The sequence below is a fragment of the Heptranchias perlo genome, chromosome 2 (genome assembly GCF_035084215.1).
Source record: "Heptranchias perlo isolate sHepPer1 chromosome 2, sHepPer1.hap1, whole genome shotgun sequence".
NCBI lineage: Eukaryota > Metazoa > Chordata > Chondrichthyes > Hexanchiformes > Hexanchidae > Heptranchias > Heptranchias perlo.
Window position 1 is genome coordinate 111,885,387 of NC_090326.1, and position 24,345 is coordinate 111,909,731.

At 40.4% G+C, this 24,345-nt stretch overlaps 1 protein-coding gene across 2 annotated transcripts in view; it reads right to left on the reverse strand.

The window, feature by feature from the left end:
* The window catches only part of stk17a (serine/threonine kinase 17a), a 92,451-nt gene that overhangs the window by 4,654 nt on the left and 63,452 nt on the right, over positions 1–24,345 (reverse strand). For both annotated transcript variants that reach the window (XM_068005839.1, XM_068005829.1), the window contains 4 exons: positions 20,611–20,755; positions 4,929–5,055; positions 3,655–3,703; positions 3,384–3,563 (listed from right to left, as the gene is read on the reverse strand). In XM_068005839.1, the coding sequence (XP_067861940.1) occupies positions 3,384–3,563; positions 3,655–3,703; positions 4,929–5,055; positions 20,611–20,755 (501 nt within the window). The remainder of the gene's footprint in view (positions 1–3,383; positions 3,564–3,654; positions 3,704–4,928; positions 5,056–20,610; positions 20,756–24,345) is intronic.

Sequence of the window (24,345 nt, forward strand, 5' to 3'; positions counted from 1 at the left end):
CACTCCCACCTCACCTCTGGAATTCAGCTCTTTTGTCCATGTTTGGACCAAGGCTGTAATGAGGTCTGGAGTCCAGTGGTCCTGGCCAAACCCAAACTGAGCATCGGTCAGCAGATTATTGATGAGTAAGTGCCACTTGATAGCACTGTCGACGACACCTTCCATCACTTTGCTGACGATTGAGTGGACTGATGGGGCGGTTATTGGTCGGATTGGATTTGTCCTGCTTTTTGTGGACAAATGACTTTGTGACATAAGCAGTCAGTACACACAATATTCCTTCACTTGTATTGATGGAAAATAAACAAATAATCACCCTCATCAATTCAAGCTGGCACTCTTCTCCCTCTCTAACCCAATTGATCAGATACACTTTTTTCACTACCTTCCACCTGTTCAAACAAGTATTCTTCCATTCCCTTCCTCTCAGAGTTCATACACCAGACAGGCTTAGCTCCTCAGCAGTGCACTCCCAGAAATAATTGCTGCCCTGCATCCTATGGCAGAAAGTTCTTGCTTACAGTGTAAACAGGGGAAAGTTCTTGATTACAGTGTATTGGGGGGGTGGGGGGGGAGATTTCCAGCTTAGTGTATTCAAGCAGAAAGTTCCTACTTAACATCTATGCAGGGAGAAAGTTCTAGCTTACAATGTACACAGGGAGAAAGTTCCAGTTTACAGTGTATATAGGGAGAAAGTTCCTGCTTACAGTCTATTCAGGGGAAAGTTCCAGCTAACACTGTACACGGGGGAATGTTCCTGCTTACAGAGTATACGGGGGGACAATTCCTGCTTACAGAGTATACAGGGGGGAAAATTCCTGCTTACAGAGTATACGGGGGGGGGGGCGGAAATTCCTGCTTAGAGTATACGGGGGGACAACTCCTGCTTACAGAGTATACGGGGGGACAATTCCTGCTTAGAGTATACAGGGGGGACAATTCCTGCTTACAGAGTATACAGGGGGGAAAATTCCTGCTTACAGAGTATACGGGGGGAAAATTCCTGCTTACAGAGTATACAGAGGGGACAATTCCTACTTAGAGTATACAGGGGGGAAAATTCCTGCTTACAGAGTATACGGGGGGGGGGGCGGAAATTCCTGCTTAGAGTATACGGGGGGACAACTCCTGCTTACAGAGTATACAGGGGGGACAATTCCTGCTTACAGAGTATACAGGGGGGAAAATTCCTACTTAGAGTATACGGGGGGAGAACTCCTGCTTACAGAGTATACAGGGGGGAAAATTCCTGCTTACAGAGTATACGGGGGGAAAATTCCTGCTTAGAGTATACAGGGGGGAAAATTCCTGCTTACAGAGTATACAGGGGGGACAATTCCTGCTTACAGAGTATACGGGGGGACAATTCCTGCTTACAGAGTATACGGGGGGGACAATTCCTGCTTACAGAGTATACGGGGGGAAAATTCCTGCTTACAGAGTATACGGGGGGGACAATTCCTGCTTACAGAGTATACGGGGGGACAATTCCTGCTTACAGAGTATACGGGGGGGACAATTCCTGCTTACAGAGTATACAGGGGGGAAAATTCCTGCTTACAGAGTATACAGGGGGGACAATTCCTGCTTACAGAGTATACGGGGGGACAATTCCTGCTTACAGAGTATACGGGGGGAAAATTCCTGCTTACAGAGTATACAGGGGGGACAATTCCTGCTTACAGAGTATACGGGGGGACAATTCCTGCTTACAGAGTATACAGGGGGGACAATTCCTGCTTACAGAGTATACGGGGGGACAATTCCTGCTTACAGAGTATACGGGGGGGACAATTCCTGCTTACAGAGTATACGGGGGGAAAATTCCTGCTTACAGAGTATACGGGGGGGACAATTCCTGCTTACAGAGTATACGGGGGGAAAATTCCTGCTTACAGAGTATACGGGGGGGACAATTCCTGCTTACAGAGTATACGGGGGGGACAATTCCTGCTTACAGAGTATACGGGGGGACAATTCCTGCTTACAGAGTATACAGGGGGAGAACTCCTGCTTACAGAGTATACGGGGGGAAAACTCCTGCTTACAGAGTTTACAGGGGGAAAATTCCTGCTTACAGGTATTTTTCTCCCACATCAGTAATAATATTAGCTTCCCCAAGTTAGAATCTTCAGCATTCATTTGTACAGAATGTTAAAAATGTCATAATTTAATCTTAGATTTTAATAGTTATGTTCATTTTGAATCACAACAAAAATACACTGGTATCTGGTTATGCTAGAAATTTATTCTCTTCTCTCCTCTTCCCGTCCTCAGCAGAAAATCCCCCAATCCTAACATTTCATCCAGTCAGATATCTAATATATATCAAAAATATTAAAGACCCATGCAGTTTGCACCAAGAGGCATCTTCCTGCTTGGATGCATCTCTGAAATTCAAGCAAAGGAATAGAACATTTGCCCAAAGTCTGTGATAATGATCTTACATTTCTGAGGATGATTCAATCTTCCATTGGTTCCTACACAGGGATACAGATGCAAACTCAGAAGAGGGAAGGTGAACAGACAGTTTAAGTTTGACTACCTTACATAGAGGGTGGCCAATATATGGAGCAGACTTCCAGGGAAGGCAGTGGGGGCAGATAATTTTGGCAATTTCTAAGGGGGACACGGATAGATATTTGGCAGAGAATAGGTAAGAGTGGTGTGAGAAATAATATCACATCATGAGAAATAATAGTTTTTGAACTGTGAGACCAGCTAGGCAGACTGCAATAGTCTTGTCTGGTCCTGAACATTTCTATGAATACTGCAGATGCACAAGTTTACAAAGAGTTGAAAAGGTGACTAATTAATAACACAATTGCTAAGCTATTTAGTGCTAATTAAGGTAACAAACTAATCATTCCATTACAACGTGGAGACACATAATACTCTCACATTCAGAAATACTTGCGGCACTCAGAACAAGTAGATACACCATTTAAAATCCAAGCCTCAAACGATAGACAGCAAAAAGGAACGAACAGACAGTGAAGGAAAAAGTGTTCATAAAAGAGATGTATAATGTGGGCTTAAAAAGGTAATGATTATGAAAATGCAGTCCAAGGGAACACCCTCCAATTGATTAAAATATATACACAAGCAAAAAAAAAATTACAGCCACAGCTTTATTTAGTCCACCTAGCACAAGATCAATGAGTGTAAACTTTTATGAACTTGCTGCCTCAGCTTTTGAAGACCACATAATTTCACCACTGAGGGCAGCAGTAACAGTTCTATCAATCCATTCCATTATTACTGACCTGGTGATACAAGATACAAAATAAGCACCAGAAATTGCTAATGATTAGGAGTGCCTCCAAAAGGTTTGCAATGAGATTGGTAAATAAATAGGAAACAAGATGAAATCAGCAACTTACTCAGGCTCCTTAACAAGAAGTGACTTAATGAAGTCTATAGCTTGTTTGGAAATGTTGTCAAAATCATCTTCTGTGAAGCTGAGGTTTATCTGAGAGATATTGAGAAAAGTTTCTTGTTTGTCATCTCCCAGGAAAGGAGATATCCCTGTCAGCATGACATACGCAAGGACACCTATACTCCTAAACAGAGAGGAAAGTGGTCGTAAGAAGCAGTTCCAACCAATTTAATTGCAACACTGCTTTTAAAAAGGTCACACCTGAATTAACTTACCACATATCTGTTGCTGTGCTGATTGGTTCATAATTTAAAATTTCAGGAGCTGAAAAGGGAAGAAATTTATATACATTTAAAAGTGCACAAATAGCCATGTTGCATTGCATGCACCAATGACCTTCCTGACAATATTCGTCTTAGAGAAGCATTATGTTAACCAAATCTCTTGAACTTTAAACTTGCTGTTATCTTTCCATAGGCTATTTTAATTTTTAAAAGTTGATATACTTTGGGTAACCGGATCATGGTGCTATCTCCAGGTCAGGTACAGTATGTCACGAGGGTGACTATGAAGTCTGATCACATAGGACAGATTTCCTTGAAACTAAACCAGGCTGCACATGAGAAGGAGGGGATGTGAGACTCAGGCCACCAATGTTGAAAATAGAACAGCTGCTGGTATAGCTCCAGCAATTACTGGTTTGAAGGAAAATTTTAGGAGTGTAGAAAGGAACATGCATAAATTATCAACTAGTGGTAGTTAATAAATTACAATATTCATAATTCTGCTATATTAAAAAAAATCAATCCTGCTTAAATATACTGGTCCTTTATTCCAATGACAATTTAGTATATAGATAATGAGTTAAAGATATGTAAGGTTACTCAAAGTAGCGCTACTAACTCAGAAAAAAATCCAATGTTTGTGTAAATAATGGGTTTCTTAAATCTGAATTACATTGCTAACCATGCCAGACCAAGTCAAATTCAATGTACAGGCAGCTGTCTTTTGATTTAAACAGGACGTTTTGAGGATTTGAATCCCAGCTTTGACCAATATTCAAACTATTTCTTCACTGAGAGCCTGGCTGCACATTAGGATTAGTTCCAGCCTGGAAAAGCACAGCTCTTTTACTGGCCATCAGGCAGCAGTGAAAACAGCTGAGAAAATTCCTCAGCCCAGACCACAAGAAAGGACAAAAGAGAGAAAAATGTGAATACTGAACAAGTAATGTTATACTGAATTATACAGTGAACAGAAATGGGGCTACTCAGATCCTGCAACACCTTAAAATCACAAAACCTTTTAACAGACATTGACTTTAACGTCACAGATTTAAACCCTGTTAGCGAGATATCCTGTTGGAGTTGAATCTGGAATTTTTTTTTAAAGTACATTATTTTGTAAATTCGCCGGTTTAAAAAGTACATTGCAGACGATTTATTGGTACCCACTATGAGATTTTGCAAAAATTCACAAATTCTTCTCTGGATTATGCTGCTGTAAAATTAAACAAGTTCAAATACAAGTGAAACTTCAGATTACCTACCCACGTATTCAGGTGTTCCCATGATTTCTCTTAGCTCTTCATTATTATTGATTCTTCTAGAAAGGCCAAAGTCAACTATCTTAATATCTCCCAGAGGTGACTCACTTGTTAGAAGAATATTTTGTGGCTGGGATGGAAACAAAGCACAGAACCATTAGACAGTGGTCAGGAGACGATACTTATACTAACAGAAACACAACAACAAATGGCAGCTTCACTTTACAGCTGTACAATATCTAAAGTCAGATTAACATAGCAGCATAAGCCAAAATTAACTGAAAGTTGATAGCAAGTTTAACTTTGTAGCATCACCGCAGTTTAAGAAATATTAGATGTCTCTTATGTGAAAAGCAGGCCAGAAAGGCTCAGCTCTCTGGTCATAGCTGGCTTCCAATAAATATAAATGAAGAATGCTGTTATCTTATTCCTTCTGAGTGTGTCTTGTCAGGAGAATTTGGAAGCATTATTGTATAAATGTTCCATGGAATCACTGCTGAATTAAAATATTTTTGCTATCTTTATATTTCCCCAAATGCATTTGGAATACGGTTCTCTCTCATTTCCTCCCACCCCCATTCAAATTAAAAACTTCTGGATGCTGATCGGCTCTACTACAAGCCAGCAATGTAAATAGGTTTGTCCACTCAACCTAGCCAAGGGTTTATTTGACTGCTGAGCCCAGATTAAAGTGCCTGGACTGAGAAGATAATGACTGCATTTTTCATCCAATAATGCATGTGCACAAATGTACTTGTAAAGCACACTGCATAACAGCTATGGCATATACCTAGATTTTACTACAGCTTAGAAACTTATTTTACCACTGACACTAGATACTGGCAGATATTCCTTTGGAGAAAATTATCTAAATTACGAATAGATTCTTGGTATTTTTAAATAAATACTTTGCTTTGAGAACATGACAAAGGAGGTACTAATTTCCACTATGTTATCCCAAATACACTAAGTCAGTGATGCAGTTTATCTATACACAAAAAAAAGTTCTCAGTTCTTAAACTCAGCTTCAAAAGGGACAGTGACTGACAGCAAATGCCAATAGCAATCAAGCTAGGTTCCCTTGGAATGTGACATTTGTGTTCTTCATGTCTTTTAGTGCCATCAAATGAGATGTCAGAACTTAAATGTTCTAAAAAAAAAGGGGGCTCAGCAATTTGATTTTGTTGGGCTCTACATGTTTAAAGTGTAAAAAAAAACTATTTACACAAAAAAGATACAAGCAGACTCTGAGTGCTAAAGAATATGCATCAGAGATCCTGCAAGAAGACTACAGCTCAATCGATAGTTCAAGATATAATAGGCTTAATATTCCAAATATGTGCTGGTGTTGGGGAACCTTGTGTGCCACCAACATATATTCAGAAAATTAGCCCCACGTTTAGAGAATCTCATCTGAACTCCAGTGTATGCTGGGGGGTGGGGGGGGGGGATTAGAAAAGATGGGTAAAGGAGGGAAAAGAGGACTTAAAAAAATGGCTTAAATTGATTAACTTTTCTTCTTTCCTCCTAGATTTTATAACGTACTATTCCTGTAACAACTGATCTCGCGATATAATGCAAGGTCAGATAATTTAAATAAATGCCATTTGCTCCCGGACTTTAGTACCTAAATCATTGCCAGTGGCTTTTGAGATGACAGCTCAGAGATATGCAGTAGTGGCCCAGGGTGACTCACCTTGAACTTGGAAGTCCCTAACCTCCACTCAGTGCCCAACCTGACAGGATTATATAATTTCGATAATAATAGGGTTCTTATAGGCTTCTCTTCCCGCTCCCACACCGTTGCCACTGGAGTCTCCCAATGATCTATGCTTGGCCCCCTCCTATTTCTCATCTACATGCTGTCCCTCGGTGACATCATCCAAAAACACAGTGTCAGGTTCCACATGTACGTTGATGACACCCAGCTCAACCTCACCACCTCCTCCTCAGCCCCTCTACTGCACCTGTTTTGTCACACTGCTCGTCCAACATCCAGTACTAGATGAGTAGAAATTTCCTCCAATTAAATATTGGGAAGACAGATGCCATTGTCTTTGGTCCCTGCCACAAACTCTGTTCTCTCGCCACCAACTCCATCCCTCTCCTTGGCCACTGTCTGAGGCTGAACCAAGACTCAACCTTGGTGTCCTATTTTACCCAGAGATGAGCTTCCGACCTCATATCTTCTCCATCAACAAGACCACCTACATTCACCTCCGTAACATCACCCATTTCCGCCCCTGCCTCAGCTCATCTGCTGCTGAAACCCTCATCCATTCTTTCGTTACCTCTAGATTTGACTTTTCCAATGCTCTCCTGGCCAGCCTCCCACCTTGCACCCTCCGTAAACTCCTGCTCATCCAAAACTCTGCTGCCCATATCCTAAATCATACCAGGTCCCATTCATCCATCACCCCTGTGTTCATTGATCTACATGGCTCCCAGTCCGGGAACGCCTTGATTTTAAAATTCTCATCCTTACCCCTCCCTATTTCTGTAACCCCCTCCAGCCCTAAAACCCTCCAAGATCTCTGTGCTGCTCCAATTACTGCCCTTTGCGCATCCCCGATTTTCATTGCTCCACCATTGGTGGCTGTCTAGGCCCTAAGCTCTGGAATTCCCTCCCTAAACCTCTCAGCTTCTCTACCTCTCTCTAATAATTGAGAAACTAATCAAACTTAAAGAGGATTAAAACCTGTAGATGGATTGCTTCCGCAAATATTAAAAGAAGTTAGGGAGGCAATAGTAGAGGCACTATTACAGGGAACAGTGTCAGAGGACTGATGGACAACTAACGTTATTCCCATATTTAAAAAAGGAAATAGAACAAGTCTAGGCAACTATAGATTAATTAGCTTAACATCAGTGGTAGGCAAGATAATGAAATCTTTACTGAAAATATAATGGAAAGACATCTAGAAAACAAAAATATAATAAAGAATAGTCATCACGGATTTCAGACGGTAAAGTCATACTTGACCAACCTTATTAAATTCTCTGAAAAAGTAACAGAAAGAGTAGACAAGGGTAATGCAGGAGATGTAATATATTTGGATTTTCAAAAGGCCTTCGATAAGGTACCGCATTGTAGACTCATGACTAAGGTCAGAGCATGTGGAGTCAGGGGACATGTAGCAGAATGGATAGCAACTTGGCTACAAAACAGAAAACAGAGAGTAGGGGTTAAGGGTAGCTACTCAGACTGGCAAAAACGGTGTTCCACAGGGATCAGTGCTGGGATCGCTGTTGTTCAAAATTTACATTAATGATTTGGATTCAGGAATCGGAAGTACAATTTCAAAATTTGCGGACGACACCAAATTGGGGGGTGTAGTTAATACAAAGGAAGAATGCGTCAAAATGCAAGACGACATTAATAAACTTGCAGAATGGGTGTGTAATTGGCAAATGAATTCCAATATGGATAAGTGTGAGGTGGTACATTTTGGTAGGAAGAATAAGGAGGCCACATACTGCTTGGATAATAAATCTGAATGAGACAGAGGAGCAAAGGGATCTCAGGGTACAGTTACACAAATCACTAAAAGTAGCGACGCTGGTTAAAAAGGTCATAAAAAAATGGCAAAATCCAGCACTGGAATTCATTTCTAGAGGGATAGAATTGAACAGCAGAGAAGTTATGTTAAACTTGTATGGAACCTTGGTTAGACTACATTTGGAGTACTGTGTACACAGTTCTGGTCTCCATACTATAGAAAGGATATAGAGGCATTGGAGAGGGTGCAAAAAAGATTCACAAGGACGATACCAGAGCTGAGAGGATATACTTATCAGGAAAGGCTGAACAGGCTGGGGCTCTTTTCTCTAGAAGGTTGCCTCTTGCACAGCCCCGATTTTAATCGCTCCATTATTGGCGGCCGTGCCTTCAGCTATCTAGGCCTAGAGCTCTGGAATTCTCTCCGTTTCTCTCCTCCTTTAAGATGCTCCTTAAAACCTACCTTTTTGACCAAGCTTTTGGTCACCTGTCCTAATGTCTCCTTATGTGGCTCCCTGTCAAATTTTGTTTGATAACACTCCTGTGAAGCGCTTAGGGATGTTTTACTATGTTAAAAACGCTATATAAGTGCACGTTGTTGTTGTTGTTGTTACCAGGTTTATCCCACTCCCCTTTTTTGAATAGGGGTGTAACATTTGCAATCCTCCAGTCCTCTGGCACCACTCCCATATCGAAGGATTGAAAGATTGTGGTCAGAGCTTCTGCTATCTCCACCCTTGCTTCCTATATTTATAGGATGAAAGCATGTTCTGTCTTTCTCTCAGTGGTAGGCGAAATGAGTCTGGATTCTCTTAGGGGTCAATAATGAGGCACCAGTTGCAAAGAGCCTGGAATGCTAGCTGCAACTGCTGGGCAAACAGCTGCCCTTACGATAAAATGCAAGGTCAGTTAATTTAAATAAATTCCATGTGCTCCGATGTTTAGCACCTCAAACACTGAGAATGTATTATGACAGGGGCTAGATAATGATGCACAACCCAGCAGCCCTTAAAGACCACTAGGAAAAAAATTAAAGGGATACAGAATTTTTTTTTAAAGTTTCTTTTACTCTTTTTCTTATTATTGATCAGCCTTTCCAAATGCTGCATGTGGGGAGGCAAAAAAAGTGGCAAGAGGGCAAAAGCAACCCAGTATTGAGACACAAAACAAAATCTATGGACAAGTGATGGAGCAGCACTGACCCTAACTCCCTGTTTGATGGCAGGCGAAATGGACATACTGCTGCATGAGGAGAATGTGAGGTGGTCACTTCAGAAGGCCTTGCCAACAAGATTGCAGTCCACCATGCCTGGCAGAAGGTGCAGACAGGCTGAACACTGTATACAGTGTCTGCAGGACCCAGGAATAGATGTAGGAGAAGATGGCATACTATAAAAGGAACCTGACATGGAAAGACTACCAACATTACCGTGTATCAGGCTGATGGTGAATGATTACATGCCACAAAATGTAGCCTTTCAACCTGTAACACAATCTCTACAAAATCGTACAGCCCTTTGTTTGCATTTCATGCACACCCATACTTCAGCAGGGCACACATTCAAGCTGCAACTTACAACGGAAAATCTTCCAAGGGCTTCACTGTAACACAAATGTAGTCATTTACTGACACCTAGGATGGGCTTCAGGTCGGACATTTGGCTGCCATTAGTAACCTCTTGCACCCTGGGAAAAGCAATTTGGTGACATTCGGTACCTGCGTCATTCTACATAGTGAAAAAGGAGATGAAAGTGCAGGTCATGCTGACAATGCATCAGATGCCTTTTTGATCTGTGAGCAGCACATTAACTGATATTGCAGTGCTAAAAGGAAATGAGCCACAAGAATCATAATTGATGTTAGTGCCACCTCTATGTTACAATTTGCCTGCAGATAGAGGATTGGTTAACAGACAGAAAACAGAGAATAGGGATAAACGGGTCATTCTCAGGTTGGCAGACTATAACTAGTGGGGTGCTGCAAGGATCGGTGCTTGGGCCTCAGCTATTTACAATCTATATTAATGACTTAGATGAAGGGACCAAGTGCAATGTATCCAAGTTTGCTGAAGACACAAACCTAAGTGGGAAAGTAAGTTGTGAGGAAGACACAAAGAGTCTGCAAAGGGATAGACAGGTTAAGTGAGTGGCATATGGAGTATAATGTGGTTAAATGTGAGGTTAGTCACTTTGGTAGGAAGAATAGAAACACAGAATTTTTTTTTTAAATGGTGAGAAGCTGTTAAATGTCCAGAGAGACTTGGGTGTCCTCGTACAAGAAACACAAAAAGTTAGTATGCAGGTACAGCAGGCAATTAGGAAAGCAAATGAAATGTTGGCCTTTATCGCAAGGTGGTTGGAGTACAAAAGTAAGGAAGTCTTACTACAGTTGTACAGGGCTTTAATGAGACCTCACCTGGAGTACTGTGTACAGTTTTGGTCTCCTTATCTAAGGAAGGATATACTTGCCTTGGAGTTGGTACAACAAAGTTTCACTAGATTAATTCCTGGGATGAGAGGGTTGTCCTATGAGGAGAGGTTGAGTAGAATGGGCCTATTCTCTCTGGAGTTTAGAAGAATGAGAGGTGATCTCATTGAAACATAAGATTCTGAGGGGGCTTGACAGGGTAAATGCTGAGAGATTGTTTCCCTTGCCTAGAGAGTCTAGAACTAGGGGGCGTAGTCGCAGGATAAGGGGTCGGCCATTCAAGACTGAGATGAAGTGGAATTTCTTCACTCAGAGGGTTGTGAATCTTTGGAATTCTCTACCCCAGAGGGCTGTGGATGCTGAGTCATTGAATATATTCAAGGCTGAGATGGATCAGATTTTTGAACTCTAGGGGAATCAAGGGATATGGGGATCAGGCAGGAAAGTAGCATTGAGTTTGAAGATCAGCCATGATCTGATTGAATGGTGGAGATGGCTCGAGGGGCTGTATGGCCTACTCCTGCTCCTGCTCTTATTTCTTATGTTCTTTAAAAAAGTTAGCAAGACCCTTTATACTTTACCAAAATCATAGTGACAACCCTAGACGTGAACCCACATTGTATTATTCCAAGTGTTTTTATACTGGGAAGCTGCCATTTAATGGCTCTTTTTAATATAAATGCCTCAACCTCCGCATTCCAAACAGCATCAGAGACCCACGTTTGTATGCTCCATGAACTGCTGAGCAACCTGTACCTATCTCGTAAGTGTGCGTGCATGGCTCTGAGCATTTACATGTCAATTTGCAGATCTCCTCTGAGCACACATCAGTTGATACATATGTACACAAAGAATGGATTTGGAACTTAAAAGCAAACATGCATATCTGGCTTTCCATATCTATGTGCACAAATCATAATTCCTAGGCCCTTTTGTTTTGTGATGCACAATGGCAAAATAGGAAGCTATGGCTAATCAAACATTGTAAGAACACAACAATCTTCTACTTGAGTATAATTGCTCCTGATCAACAAAAAGCAACAGTTTATGGGTTAATTAATCTTTGGCCTGAATGCCGTTACATCATGACACTACCAAATTCATGCATGCCCAGTCAGGAAATCTGTGGACGTATGCAATGCACAGGTTTTCAACTCAAAATGCCAATGGACCAACAAGAGAAGTGGCAGATTGCAAGGTAAATCGGGGCGGGGTGGGGGGGGGGGGGCAGTGACACAGGTCCGTTAACATAAAAGTGCCCTGTAATACACACAGCATCAATCCTCGCACTGTGATTTAAAAAGGAAATACAGGTTCAGATTGTGGGAAAAGAAATCTTTGGCTGACTGATACACATAGGCAGAAGTTTATAAGCACATGTACCTGTAAAGTACACAGCACCCACAGCCAGTAAATATCCTGAGGTCTGCTATAAATAAATCTGACTTAACAACACCAACAAGATAACTGCCTGTACCTATTACAATTTAAAAGGTCAGCACTAATTAAGGAATTTAATTGCTTCTATGGTGTATCAACTCAAGTTACAAATAGAAGGTTTATTTTATTTTAAGTTAAAATAGCAAGGAGAGAATCAAAAAAATTCTTTAAATCGTAAACCTCTCCTCCTCATTGGAAGTGCTCTTCCTGTGTAACTACAGCCCTATTACTTTTATATTGGTACTTTCTAAAGTTATCGAAACTGCCGTTAACCCTCAAATTATCCATCACCTCAAAAGTTCTGGCCTAATCCAGGATAGTATGGTGTTCAACATGGTGGTTCCACTGGTGATCTTGTTGCCTATGTAATGCACTTCTGTAATTTCAAAGTTTCTACACTACTGAGACTGTGTAGCCAGCACAAGTGACATCAGATATAACAAACCACTCAGTACATCTTTAATGCAATACACCCAGGTGTACAATCTATTCTTTTACCAGTAATTATTGAAGTGCACATGTTGTAATGTCTACAAATGCATTTTCTACATTTTGTATAATAACTTAGAAGATGCAGAACATTAAATAGGCATATTTATTTCACAGATGCCAAATTTGCTATAAAACCTAAAGCTCCAAGACATTCAATCACTGTACTGGATTGATGTAAGGAATTGTACAACACCAGGTTATAGTCCAACAATTTTATTTTAAAATCACAATCTTTCGGAGATTAGCCCCTTCACTCACCTGACGAAGGGGATAATCTCCGAAAGCTTGTGATTTTAAAATAAAATTGTTGGACTATAACCTGGTGTTGTAAGATTCCTTACATTTGTCCACCCCAGTCCATCACCGGCATCTCCACATCATGTACTGGATTGGATAGTGTACCAGCATAACACAGTTGATCTGAACTTTAGAAGTTCTTCTAGATGTTTATCAGCACAGACAATTTAAAAATTCAGAGTCAAGGTAGTATTTCTTTCTTTTTATTTCTCAGGTCCTCCTTGTACCAGTATAACAATCTATTAGACCAACTAGTAGAAAATATTGTGTGTTTGTCACGCCAACTTGTCAGAACAGACATTAAGATTTTTCAATGCCCAGATTCGTCTACACTACCCTCATAACAAATGAGACTTGACATATGGAGCAAATGCCCCTTTAAGTTTAATGGCCATTTCCCAAACATTAAAACAAGAAAAAGGCTTGCAGCAATTATACATCATTCACTAAGAAACATAAGGCAATGAAATTCTCTCATCTGTAAAAAGATTTCTCGTTTGGTCCTTTTGTTACAATAAATGTTATATTTTGTGTGATGAATATTGTACCCAATAGCGTGAGATGTGTCAGTTCTGAGAATAGAAGACCTTTCATTCTGGGTGCTAAGTGTCAACAGTCCAATGTGAGATATATCACACTCACAAACAAATGAGAAGAGCACCCCAATTGCATCAATGTAAATTCTTCAATTTCCAATGGTCTCTCTGAATAAGTGCCTATTTGTCCAAAATTAATGAGAATTTATACTGTGTACTTAGCTGAACAAGAAACGAGACTACTCAAATACATTTCACTGAGGATCTTGATGGCCACTTATGGGCTAACCCATCAAACTTGGCTGCAGCATAGGGCTAGCATTGCCAGAAGCAGTAAAAGCTGTACCCTCAAGTCCTCTTCCTTTGCCTCCTTCCAGACATAACTGTCCAGTGCTATCCAATGGCAAAGATGCCCTAGATTGGCAAGCAAGTCAATCCGCACCACACCTACTTTGTCAGCCATCAAATATGGAGTGTTGTGTCTCTTCATCTTTTGGCCAGAGACTCAGTTTTCGGCCTCTTTATTTCATTTTGCCAGGTAGTTTTCTTACTCAAACAATCTTTTTACATGTTAATATATGCATTAAATATTTGAAAAGGTTATTGACATTACTGCTTATCTTTAAGTAGCTGCATCCCTTCAAGTTTACTCATCATCTCTTGTAAGAAACTCTTAAGGACTGCTTATGCACAATGTCCACTCTGGTGGGCTCCCAACACCAAGCCCTATATGGGATGGGAGCACACTCACACTATATAAATGAAACTAATATCACAAAAACACTAATGGTCAGCTGGTGCTAATTACTCACCATCCGACTAATACCCAATCAGAAAATCTACCCCTTGAATTGTTCAGATACTCGAGTGACACATGTGTATACAGTGTATGGACTATGGCAGTGGTTCTCCGAGGGAATGGGCATTCTCTTTTTTTTTGCAGGGTGAGATCCCTTTCCTACATTCATTACCTGGAAGATTAGGGTCATGTGGGAAGGTGTTGAGTTAATTCTTCAGCTCCAGGTTAGTCTATTCCTTACCAATTCATATAGGCATATAACTCACAGGTATCCTATCAATGATTATGATTATTGGTGGGGGGGGGGGTGTGGGAGGAAGAAGGGGAGATGAATCTTCTCACTGCTTGCAGAATTAGCCGTTTTCGCCAGTCTTTCATGGGCGTGTCTCATCCTTCTGGCAAGGTATACAGTCAGGGTGGGATAGGAAGAAAACAAAGGCATTTGTGGACTTTGCAATTTACAGGGACATCATCTTTGGATGTGGAGGGATGACAAGTGTAGAAGTGCATGCTTTTGTCCAAAGCCCTCACAGTATCCTCCACCAATACCTTCCCCCCTCTCCCCCACCCGTTCTCAGGAGTCCTCTCATGGCATGTATTGTCAGCAGTTCACAATTTCACTAGCTAGTGGAATGATCTACCTTATCAATGAGGCTACTAGTGCTATGTGATGCTCTAAGATCCCTGCCACTCTTTATTTCCTGCATTAGGCAGGTTGTTGGGGAAAATAGGAAATTGGTAGAAGTAGCTCCATCTCAACAGTTAGTCAAGAGTTTGTGGCAAGGCCACACAAAAAAAAAATCCAGATTTGCTCCATCACACAGCGGTGTCTGAGATTGGAAGGCCTAAGCTTCCCCCTTGCATACTTGTGCCGGCACATAAAACATTATGAGATGGGTTTAAGTCTCTGAACTGTTGTGTCCTGATGTGGATGGATAGCACACAGCGGTTAAAGCAGAATTTGTCAAGAAGGAGTAATCACCATCCATCCCTGATGCTTTCATATCCTTTAGTCCTAACTCTAGTTTTTTTATCTCCCCACGCAACGTAATATTCTCTCTCCCCCTCCCCATAACAGCTGAACTGGTGGAAAAGTAATTTTAAAATGAAAAAAACAGAACTTTTCTATGGCATTTATAGAAATCTAATACCTATTTGCCATCACACAACATTTCTTCGATACGTAGTTTTTAAAATATGCTAATAATGAATTAGTCCTGGAAGCATGACAATTTTCTGGAGGAAGCAGAAAAACACTACATAATTCATTATTTAATAATTTTGTGTCTTATCCTACAATTTCAGAAATTTATAATTAGCAATATTGAATTAAATGCTTCAATGGTTTTCTGTGCAGAATGCAACATAAATATAAGGATAAATATGAATGTTGAAAACCATTTCTAACAAACGCATAAATCAAGTCAGAAGATTTTCAAAAGCTTTATGGTTTCTTATCAAACCAGAAAACAATCTTCACAATGAGTGGCAAAAAATAAACAAAGGAAAGATAGAAAGAAAGGCTGAATAACACATCAAATATAGAATTATTTTCTTTTAACAAGTTTGGAAACTTTGCAAAAATGTTCAAATTCTGGAAAGCGCAGTTAATTAATGGGATGTGCCCAAAGGATAGCATTATTTTCAAAAGGTAATTATTGAAATGTTGATAAATGTTAAAAGAGGCAACAGAGGCATACAAGTACTTTCACTTGTATTGAATTTGCTCTTCCCAGGCTAAAGGTGGATAGGTTATTCCATGTTTTTAAGTCTGGGTACAGTTTGGATGGTGGCGGAATAGGGAAGTGGGAGTTGCAGGAAATGAAAGTTTGTTTGTTGTGAATTTAGGTGTTATACTGGTACCTGTGGCTAGTTTCTGACTTGACAAGCTTCATGAAAAGATCCCTGTATTTGTGCAGTGGTCTCTCAGGCAGGGACTGTTCCCTTCATTTTGGAATGATAGGGCCAGAATTTACTGTAGCCGGCAAATAAACGGCGTCCGCCATTTGTTAGACTTGCCCTTGCCCATATACTTTCCATGAGCTTTGGGGTGGTAGTTGCTGTAAGTTAGAGATCCAAATGGCATGGCTCCCTCTACAGGGCATCTGGGACATGTGTGAACAGGGCAAGCAACTGTGTGTCTCCTTAACCAATCAGATTAAAGAATCGTTAATGAACAGCAGAGAGTTTGAACTAGGAAATGTAAGTTAGAACAGTGAATTCAATGTCAAATCGGGTACAGAAAGCAAAAAAGAGGGAAAGAAAGATTGGATTAAGAGAGAGAAAAAAAAGACAGAAAGAAAAAGTTAAAAAAAATTCTTTTAAACCTCCAATGAAAATTAAAAGCTGATCGAATGAAACTCCACACTTGTAAAAGTTAATTTTCAGTGCCAGAGAGTAAGCAGTTTGGCAGTAAGTAAGACTGATCATGCCATTAAGAAGGGTGCATAGACTGAAAAGGACGAGCCCTAACTTTATGTGGCGAGTTTAGTTCTTATCGATCACGCCGTTCAACGTATATGAATGGTGAGTCAGATGGGGAAGTGCCGTTTTCACGAAGCTGACAGCGGAGCAGCACATCTCCGACAGCAACTTCCGGATTTTTGCATTTAACTGCGCATCTGCCCTCGCCTGAAGTTGCTGTCCGATTTGAGCATAAATAACATTGAGTGCTGTTAGCCTTACCGTTATTTTGACAGTAAATTCTGGCTCAATATGTTTATATTCCAATAGCTAGCTTAATTCCTGCAGGTTTTGAAAGATGTCGAGAAATGAGTCACTTTCTCAGGCCATCTGTGAAGCAATATTTTGTGTACAGTTTCACCAGCCTGCACACTATGAACAATAGGTTTGCTCTTGTAGTCACCACCTGGGGCTCTGATGCTAAGTTAAAGGGAGAACACCCCTGCTCTTCTTCAGATAGTGCCACGGGATCTTTTATGACCACCTGAGAGCAATTTAATGTCTCATCCGAAAGACAGCATCTCTGACAATACAGCGCTCCCTCAGTACTGCACTGAAGCGTCAGCATGGAATTTCTGCTCAAGTCTCTGGAGTGGGACTTGAACCCACATCTGACTCAGAGGCGAGAGTGCTCCCACTGAGCCACGGCTGACACTAAGGTCTTGCACAAGTTTAACATTTCCTCCTCACCAGGGAGAGGCTCCCTAGCGGATTTGGAGCATTTTTAGTAGAGGTGTAGTTAATTACGTACCTCCTGTGAACTGTCTTGTGACTGTCCCACAGTAACACTGAAAGGATAGCAGGGACTTAATTCTTTTAAAGGAATGGGACAACCTGTGACTGTAGGAAGGTTTGGAATTCCAAGTCACCCAAGAAGGAGAAATTAGGGGGATCAACATCTGGGTGATGTGGTCAGATTGTTCAGGGTGAGCAGGTTAATGGGTATATAGGTCTGGTGTTGCAGTTCTCCACCCGTGATAGGTGTGGTTACTTCAAGAGACAGAGGCACTCTGGATTATGTGGGTTTGAGAAAAATGTGAAGGATTCTTAGCATTAATTATCCATAAAGACTGATTCATTGTTAATAAATTGTTTTTCCTGAATGTTTAAAGTTAGCATTGGATTTCTCCTCCGATAGCAGCCAGCCAACAGTAAACCTTTGACGTTTAAAAATTAAAAGAGCAGTCAGATAACAATGGGTTGGTTTCTGACTTAGACTGAGTGTATATGGCACACAACAAGTTTAGCAATCCACCAACAGATCTGGCTGGACCACATCAAAAGCCTCCCTCTCCTCTGCTAAACCACTACTCCACAATTAATCTGGATAGCAAAGAAAACCCATGGCTTCTTTTCTTCACCACCAACAATCTCCTTAAACCCCTCTCCTCTCTCACCTCCAACAACTCTATTCCTGGCTCCCTCATCTTCCTCATCTACATCTTGCCCCTTGGTAACATCATCTGAAGACATGGGTTTTGAGTTGTGGGTGTGCGGCTTGCAACACTGGTAATGTGTGAGGCTAAGAGGAAGCATCTGATTGGAAGAGTTGAGTACTGATTGAAAGAGTTTGTTGGTATGTGGGTGATGGGGGGGTGTAGTGCATGGAGCCATGGATGCGACTAGTGGTGCAGTTGGTAGGAGATGCCACTTGACAGTTGACCTCACTCACCTTGACCACTCGTGTCAAAGCACTGAACTTCTTCCTGCACTGCGTCCATGTTCGTGGTGCTGTGCGTCTGGCATTGACTTCGTCCCCTATTGCCTCTTGAGCATATGTCTGGAGGGCCTCTTGCCACCCACCCACCACCCCACCCCGGCCACAGATATAGGATGCCCCTCCTTCTGTCCACCTCTTGCACCAAGGCCTCTAGTGCATCAGCAGAGAACCTTGGTGCACGCTCTCTCGTAGACCTGGTACAAACTCAGATAGGCTGATTGGTGAGGTCTGGCGTGCATATTGGAGGATGTGGGATTTGTAGTATGCAACCTTTATTCAATGTTTTAACATAACTCAACAGTTTGTAAACATAGGGATGGAACCTGCATCTGTGTTGTGTCTGATCGCTCTTGAAACTCCGTGCAGACCTGTATCTTATATTTTGCAAATAAGAGGTGCAGGCTGCCTTTACGTGATGCTAGCCATTCGCACGATATCAGGGCCCACGTGCTGGTGAGCAGCCACTCAACAGCGCAGCTACGCCTGGCTGCTTGCAGAGATCAGGTAAATCACCAGGCAGCATGAATGTTATGTGCTGCCTGCATCTCAGTGGCAGGGCGCGGGTTAATTGTGCACCGTAACCCCCTGAGCCCAGTTTCAGGGGTTATCCAATTTAACCCCCTAGAAGTTTAGCCACAACAGAGATGTGGCCTAAGATTATCTCTCCTTCCCCATCCTTGAACAAGGTGCAATATTTACTACCCTCCAATCCTTTGGCATTATTCCCATTTCCATAGATTTTTGTAAAATTACATTTAGCGGTACCGCTATCTCCTCCTCGACCTCCTTCAGTGTTCTGGAATACAACATATCTGAGCCTGGTGACTTTTCAACTTTTAGTACCATTAACTTTGTTAATAGCAGGTCATTTGATTATTTATCTTCAGAAGTAGCTCTTCCAAATTCTCCTCAGATACTCTTATAATTCCACTTTTACCTTCCTCTGGAAACACTGAAGTGCTAATACTTGTAAAGCATCTCCCCAATTCCCTCACTCTCAAGTATAACATGGCCCCCTTCATTTCTAAGTGATCCCAGCCCATCATTGACTATCCTTTTACTTATACGCTTATATTTTCTCGTGCTGACTGCAAATATTCTTTCATACTCCCTCTTTTCTTTCCAATCTCACTTTTTCTTCCCTTCGGTACTTGTATACTTGTAATAGTTTTCTTCTGTATTATCCCCCCTTTATTTATTATACGCCTTTTTAAAAAAAAACTGAGTCTGTGCTTTATTTATCCATGGAACCCCAGCATTCACACATCCCTTTACCCCTACTCAGAATGTGTTTAATCTCTACCTTATCCATTTTATAAGAAAGGCCAGTTGCAGACTAAAACTCACCCTTTTCAGCACCGCCAATGTGCCTCATTCTCAAGCTCAGAAGGGTATGATTTTTTTGCTAATTTCCAACAGCAGTCTTTTTGGGGCCTCTGAGCAATAATGCAATTTGAGCTGAACTGTGAAGAGTTTGTTCTCTGTACTAGAGTTCATCAAGAACTGAGTTAAAACAACCCAATCTCATTTCATGAAGGACATTTAAGGCTAGCGGAGAGGAGACTTTTATTCCCATTAGTCTGGGCTACATTCAAATTCAGCTCTTTAGAAGTGCAAGGAAAGTCACTATCTAATCACACAAGGGCGAAAGTTTAGAGGGATCCGAGTTCCAAAGCTGTATCTGACCCATGTAATGACCTGATGGTAACTGGCGCTGGATGTGGACAATTGATCTAAAGAGGAAAAATGTTCATTCACAAAAATGGTTTTCCCTTATCTTGATTACTAAAAAAAACCTTCCAATATTAAAAAGAAAAAATAATATATATTTATATATATATATATATATATATATATATACATACACACACAAACGAAAAAAGCCAGATGACTTTTAATGTGAATACTCCAAACCCTGTTCAGTTGCCAGGTAACATCCAGGTTGTATGTAACAACTGCTAAAATTGAAAGGGTATTGTACAATCTTAAAACAAGAACAAGTGACACTTACTTTTAAATCAAGGTGGACTATGTTATTTCTGTGCAAGAAAGCAACACCCTCTAATATCTGCCTCATTAGTCGTTTGACGTCTTTTTCTTTGAAGGCCTCGTCCCTCTCAGCTACACATTGGTTGAAAATCTCACCACCAGCAGCACTGTGGAGAGAGTGGAAATGAATGTAGCACAGTTTAAGTATGTTAGTACTGAACTAAACCACAGTCACTAAATGGATCCAGAAATTGCTCTGCATTTCCTTTGCTAAGCCCCAAGCAATGTACTCCAGAATAAAGCCCCATGGTGGCCTTAGAGTATTTTTGCAGAAATCCCACTTATTTGTACAGTAAAAAAAATGTAATGATTGTTCTCTCAATTGGTCACACCATGATCATAGCCCTGAAACAGGACACTTCTTTGCACTCTATTCCCACCCAAAAAAATACTAAAGAATGATTGTAGATTATGTACGCACACTGTGGAAAACAAACACATGAGGAGAGGACCATTGTGGAAACTTAATATTTCTGTACTGGAGTATTACAATGATAAGCGGTATAAGTCAAGTATAGAAACAAGATAATTTACATTGTCTTTCGGAAAAAGTTTCAAGTTTGACGAGCTTTTATCATTTGCAAGCAATACAATGTCATAAGCTGTATCGAAAGTCGACCACTACAGCATTTGGCTGCAACATCTTAGCATAAATTAAGCTCTTCTTCTCCAAATCAAAAGGTTTGCAAATCCCTTTTTCATGATAGCAGTGTCCCTTTAAACTACATCATTGCATTATGCCTAGTGCAATGTAGCACTAGATTATTAACTAGAGTTTCAGCAAATACTTGGCATCATCATACATTCTGATCTGCTTCCAATTACAAAAATATACAAATTGAACCCAAAATATTTCAACTAAAAAAAAAAATCCATAAAGCTATTAGAACCTCTCCTTTATGCACAATGTGAGGGAGGAATAACGATTTGTTTGTAGAATTGATTGCATTTTTTGTACTTTATCTACTGTGATACTGTTACACTGGCATTAATAAGAATAAGCAATGATATACATGAAAAGGTTCTACTGTTTAAGCTATTGACTACATCAGTAACTGTGTCAGTGGGAAAACTGGGGGAGTGGGGAGGGGAAAGAAGTTTTACTATGCAGGTTCAAATGCACTAGATGAATGTTAAAATTCAAATTACGTTTTCAATTTCTGCATCTTGATGTGGCAGTCAGTAAAGTAGGTTTTCATTTACACTGCAAATGACTAAACCCATAATTTGTACAAAAACTGATGTAACATCCTATTTTAAGTTTTTTGAAAAGCTGCACACAGATTTTCTTTGTGGGTTTGCAGTAACTATTCGGAGGCCCAATCATGTGCGAGGAAAATACAAACTAGCCTATTTAAGGATAAGTCTTATTGCAAATTCTGCCAAAAGTTAAGAGGAATGTAATAGTACTGACTATTCAAATTCAAAATTACATTCAAATACACATATTCGCAAATGAGATACGAGCAAAATTCAATTTATTCCCAATTTAGTACTGCTACATAGAATTATATGGAAATTACAACATGAAAACAGACCACTCAGCCCAACCAGTCTCTGTTGGTGTTTATCTTCCACATGAGTAGCAGTCTTAATCCCATGTGCCTGCTCTAATTTCATATCCCTTTATTCTCCTTTCACTCAACCACCTATCTAACTTATTCTTAAATGTTGAGATGGTCTCTGCTTCAATCACTAATTCTGGTAGTGCAATCCACAGCCTCACAGCCCTCTGAATGTGTCATCTCTACTCAGCAGCTTCCTACAGGAAAGAAAGGGAAACATACACGCCTCCATCTTGTGGTGCTGCAGGTTGGAACCCCAACTTACTGAACCACTGTGTGTTTTAAAATCATGTAAAAATATTTTCCCTTGTTCTCTGTTCTAAATCTCTTACATTTAGTCTTATATCTATATACACTTGTTCTAGATCCCTCATCCACTACTAGTAGTCTGTTTCTATCTACCCAGTCTCATCACTTCGTAATTTTAAACATCTCTATCAAATCGCTCCGCAATTTTCTCTGTTCTAACAAAAACAGCCCCAATTTTTTAAGTCTTTCTTCATATTTGCATTTCCTCATCGGTAGCATCCTACTGAACCAGTGCTGTAATCTCTCTATTGCTTCAACATCCTTTCTATAATGTAAACCCAAAACTGCACATAATACTCCAACAAGCTTGTCCCCACTTTATCCTCCAATGTGCAGGATCTTGCACTTATCTGCATTGAGTTTCACCTGCCATAGTTCTGCCCACTTGTGAACATTGTCTGGGTCCTTATGCAACTCCTTTGCTGCTTCATCAGACTCTACTGCTATGTAGCCACAAGGAGACACATAATAATGACCCAGTGATGAGATTTCCCTCCAGTTTCCCTTTCTTTCCTGTAGGAAGCTGCTGAGTAGAGATGACACATTCAGAAGAAAAGAGAACTAAACATACACTCCTCCATCCTGTGGTGCTGCACGTTGGAACCCCAACTTATTGAACCATGGTTTGTTTTAAAATCATACAACAAACCGTGGTTCAATAAGTTGGGGTTCCAAAATCCAAAAATTATACATTGAACTGACCATTTAGCTGGGGTGTCCCAGAGATTAAAATTTAAATATATATCTATTATACAGTGAAGGATGGCTGAAAAACTGTTGTCTTTCTTTTTCAGTAATGCTTGCAAGTAAAGAATTCTAGTACTCTATTGGAAGCGTTTCACTATGTTAAAGATCCATTAGAAATTGCAACATTCAATTAGTCAGTGGATTCTGCCTTTTAATAAACTTCTGGTACATGTTTATTTAAACCAGAATGCAGACATATTGTATAAGCTGTTGAGTAAAGTGGAGCAAAGGACAAAGGTTATGACCCTGTTATCTCTATTGGACAGGCACAGTTACGGTAAATGCAGTAGGCAGGATCTTTAATAGAGAGTTTGAGCAGACCCAGTTCCTGGAACCGCTAGATTTGAAAACTGTGCTGCAGCCGTGGCCACTTTCACAAGCCAATGCTACAGAGGATATATTACAGTAATAATTTTGTTTTTTTAAAATATATTTCATATTGTTATTGAAAAATAAATTTGAAAAACCAAACAGAGCTACAAGAAGTCATAATCACATTTTAGTTCTTTTCTACTTACCAACATGCTAAATGGTCTGAGACTAGGCACAGAATGAGACTGTCACTTGCAATATAAAAGACTGTAAAAACAAAAACCATGTTTGCTATTTACAAACATACATTACATTTAAAGAATAAGCAACTTGCATTTATATACCACCTTGCACATCTTCAGGATGTCTAAAAGTGCTTCACAGCCTATGACTTACTTTTGAAACGTGGGCAAATTGCAGCCAATTTCATACAGTAAGGTCGTACAAACTGCAAGTGAGATAAATGACATTAATCTGTTTTGATAGTGTTGGTTGAGGGAATGATTTTGACCAGGACACAAGGAGAACATCCCGCTCTTCTTTAAATAGTGCCGTGGGATCTTTAATGTCCACCTGAACAGGCAGATAGGATCTCGGTTTAACGTCTCACCATTAGCAAGAAAAAAGGGAATGGAGAACTGTAATTCACCTTTTTGGGTGCGTCAAAACCTCCAAATGCTGTTCACAACAAACACTCTCATAAATGAGGTGGCTGAATCACACGGCACATTAGCTCTACTTAATAATCGGTTACATAACTGTTA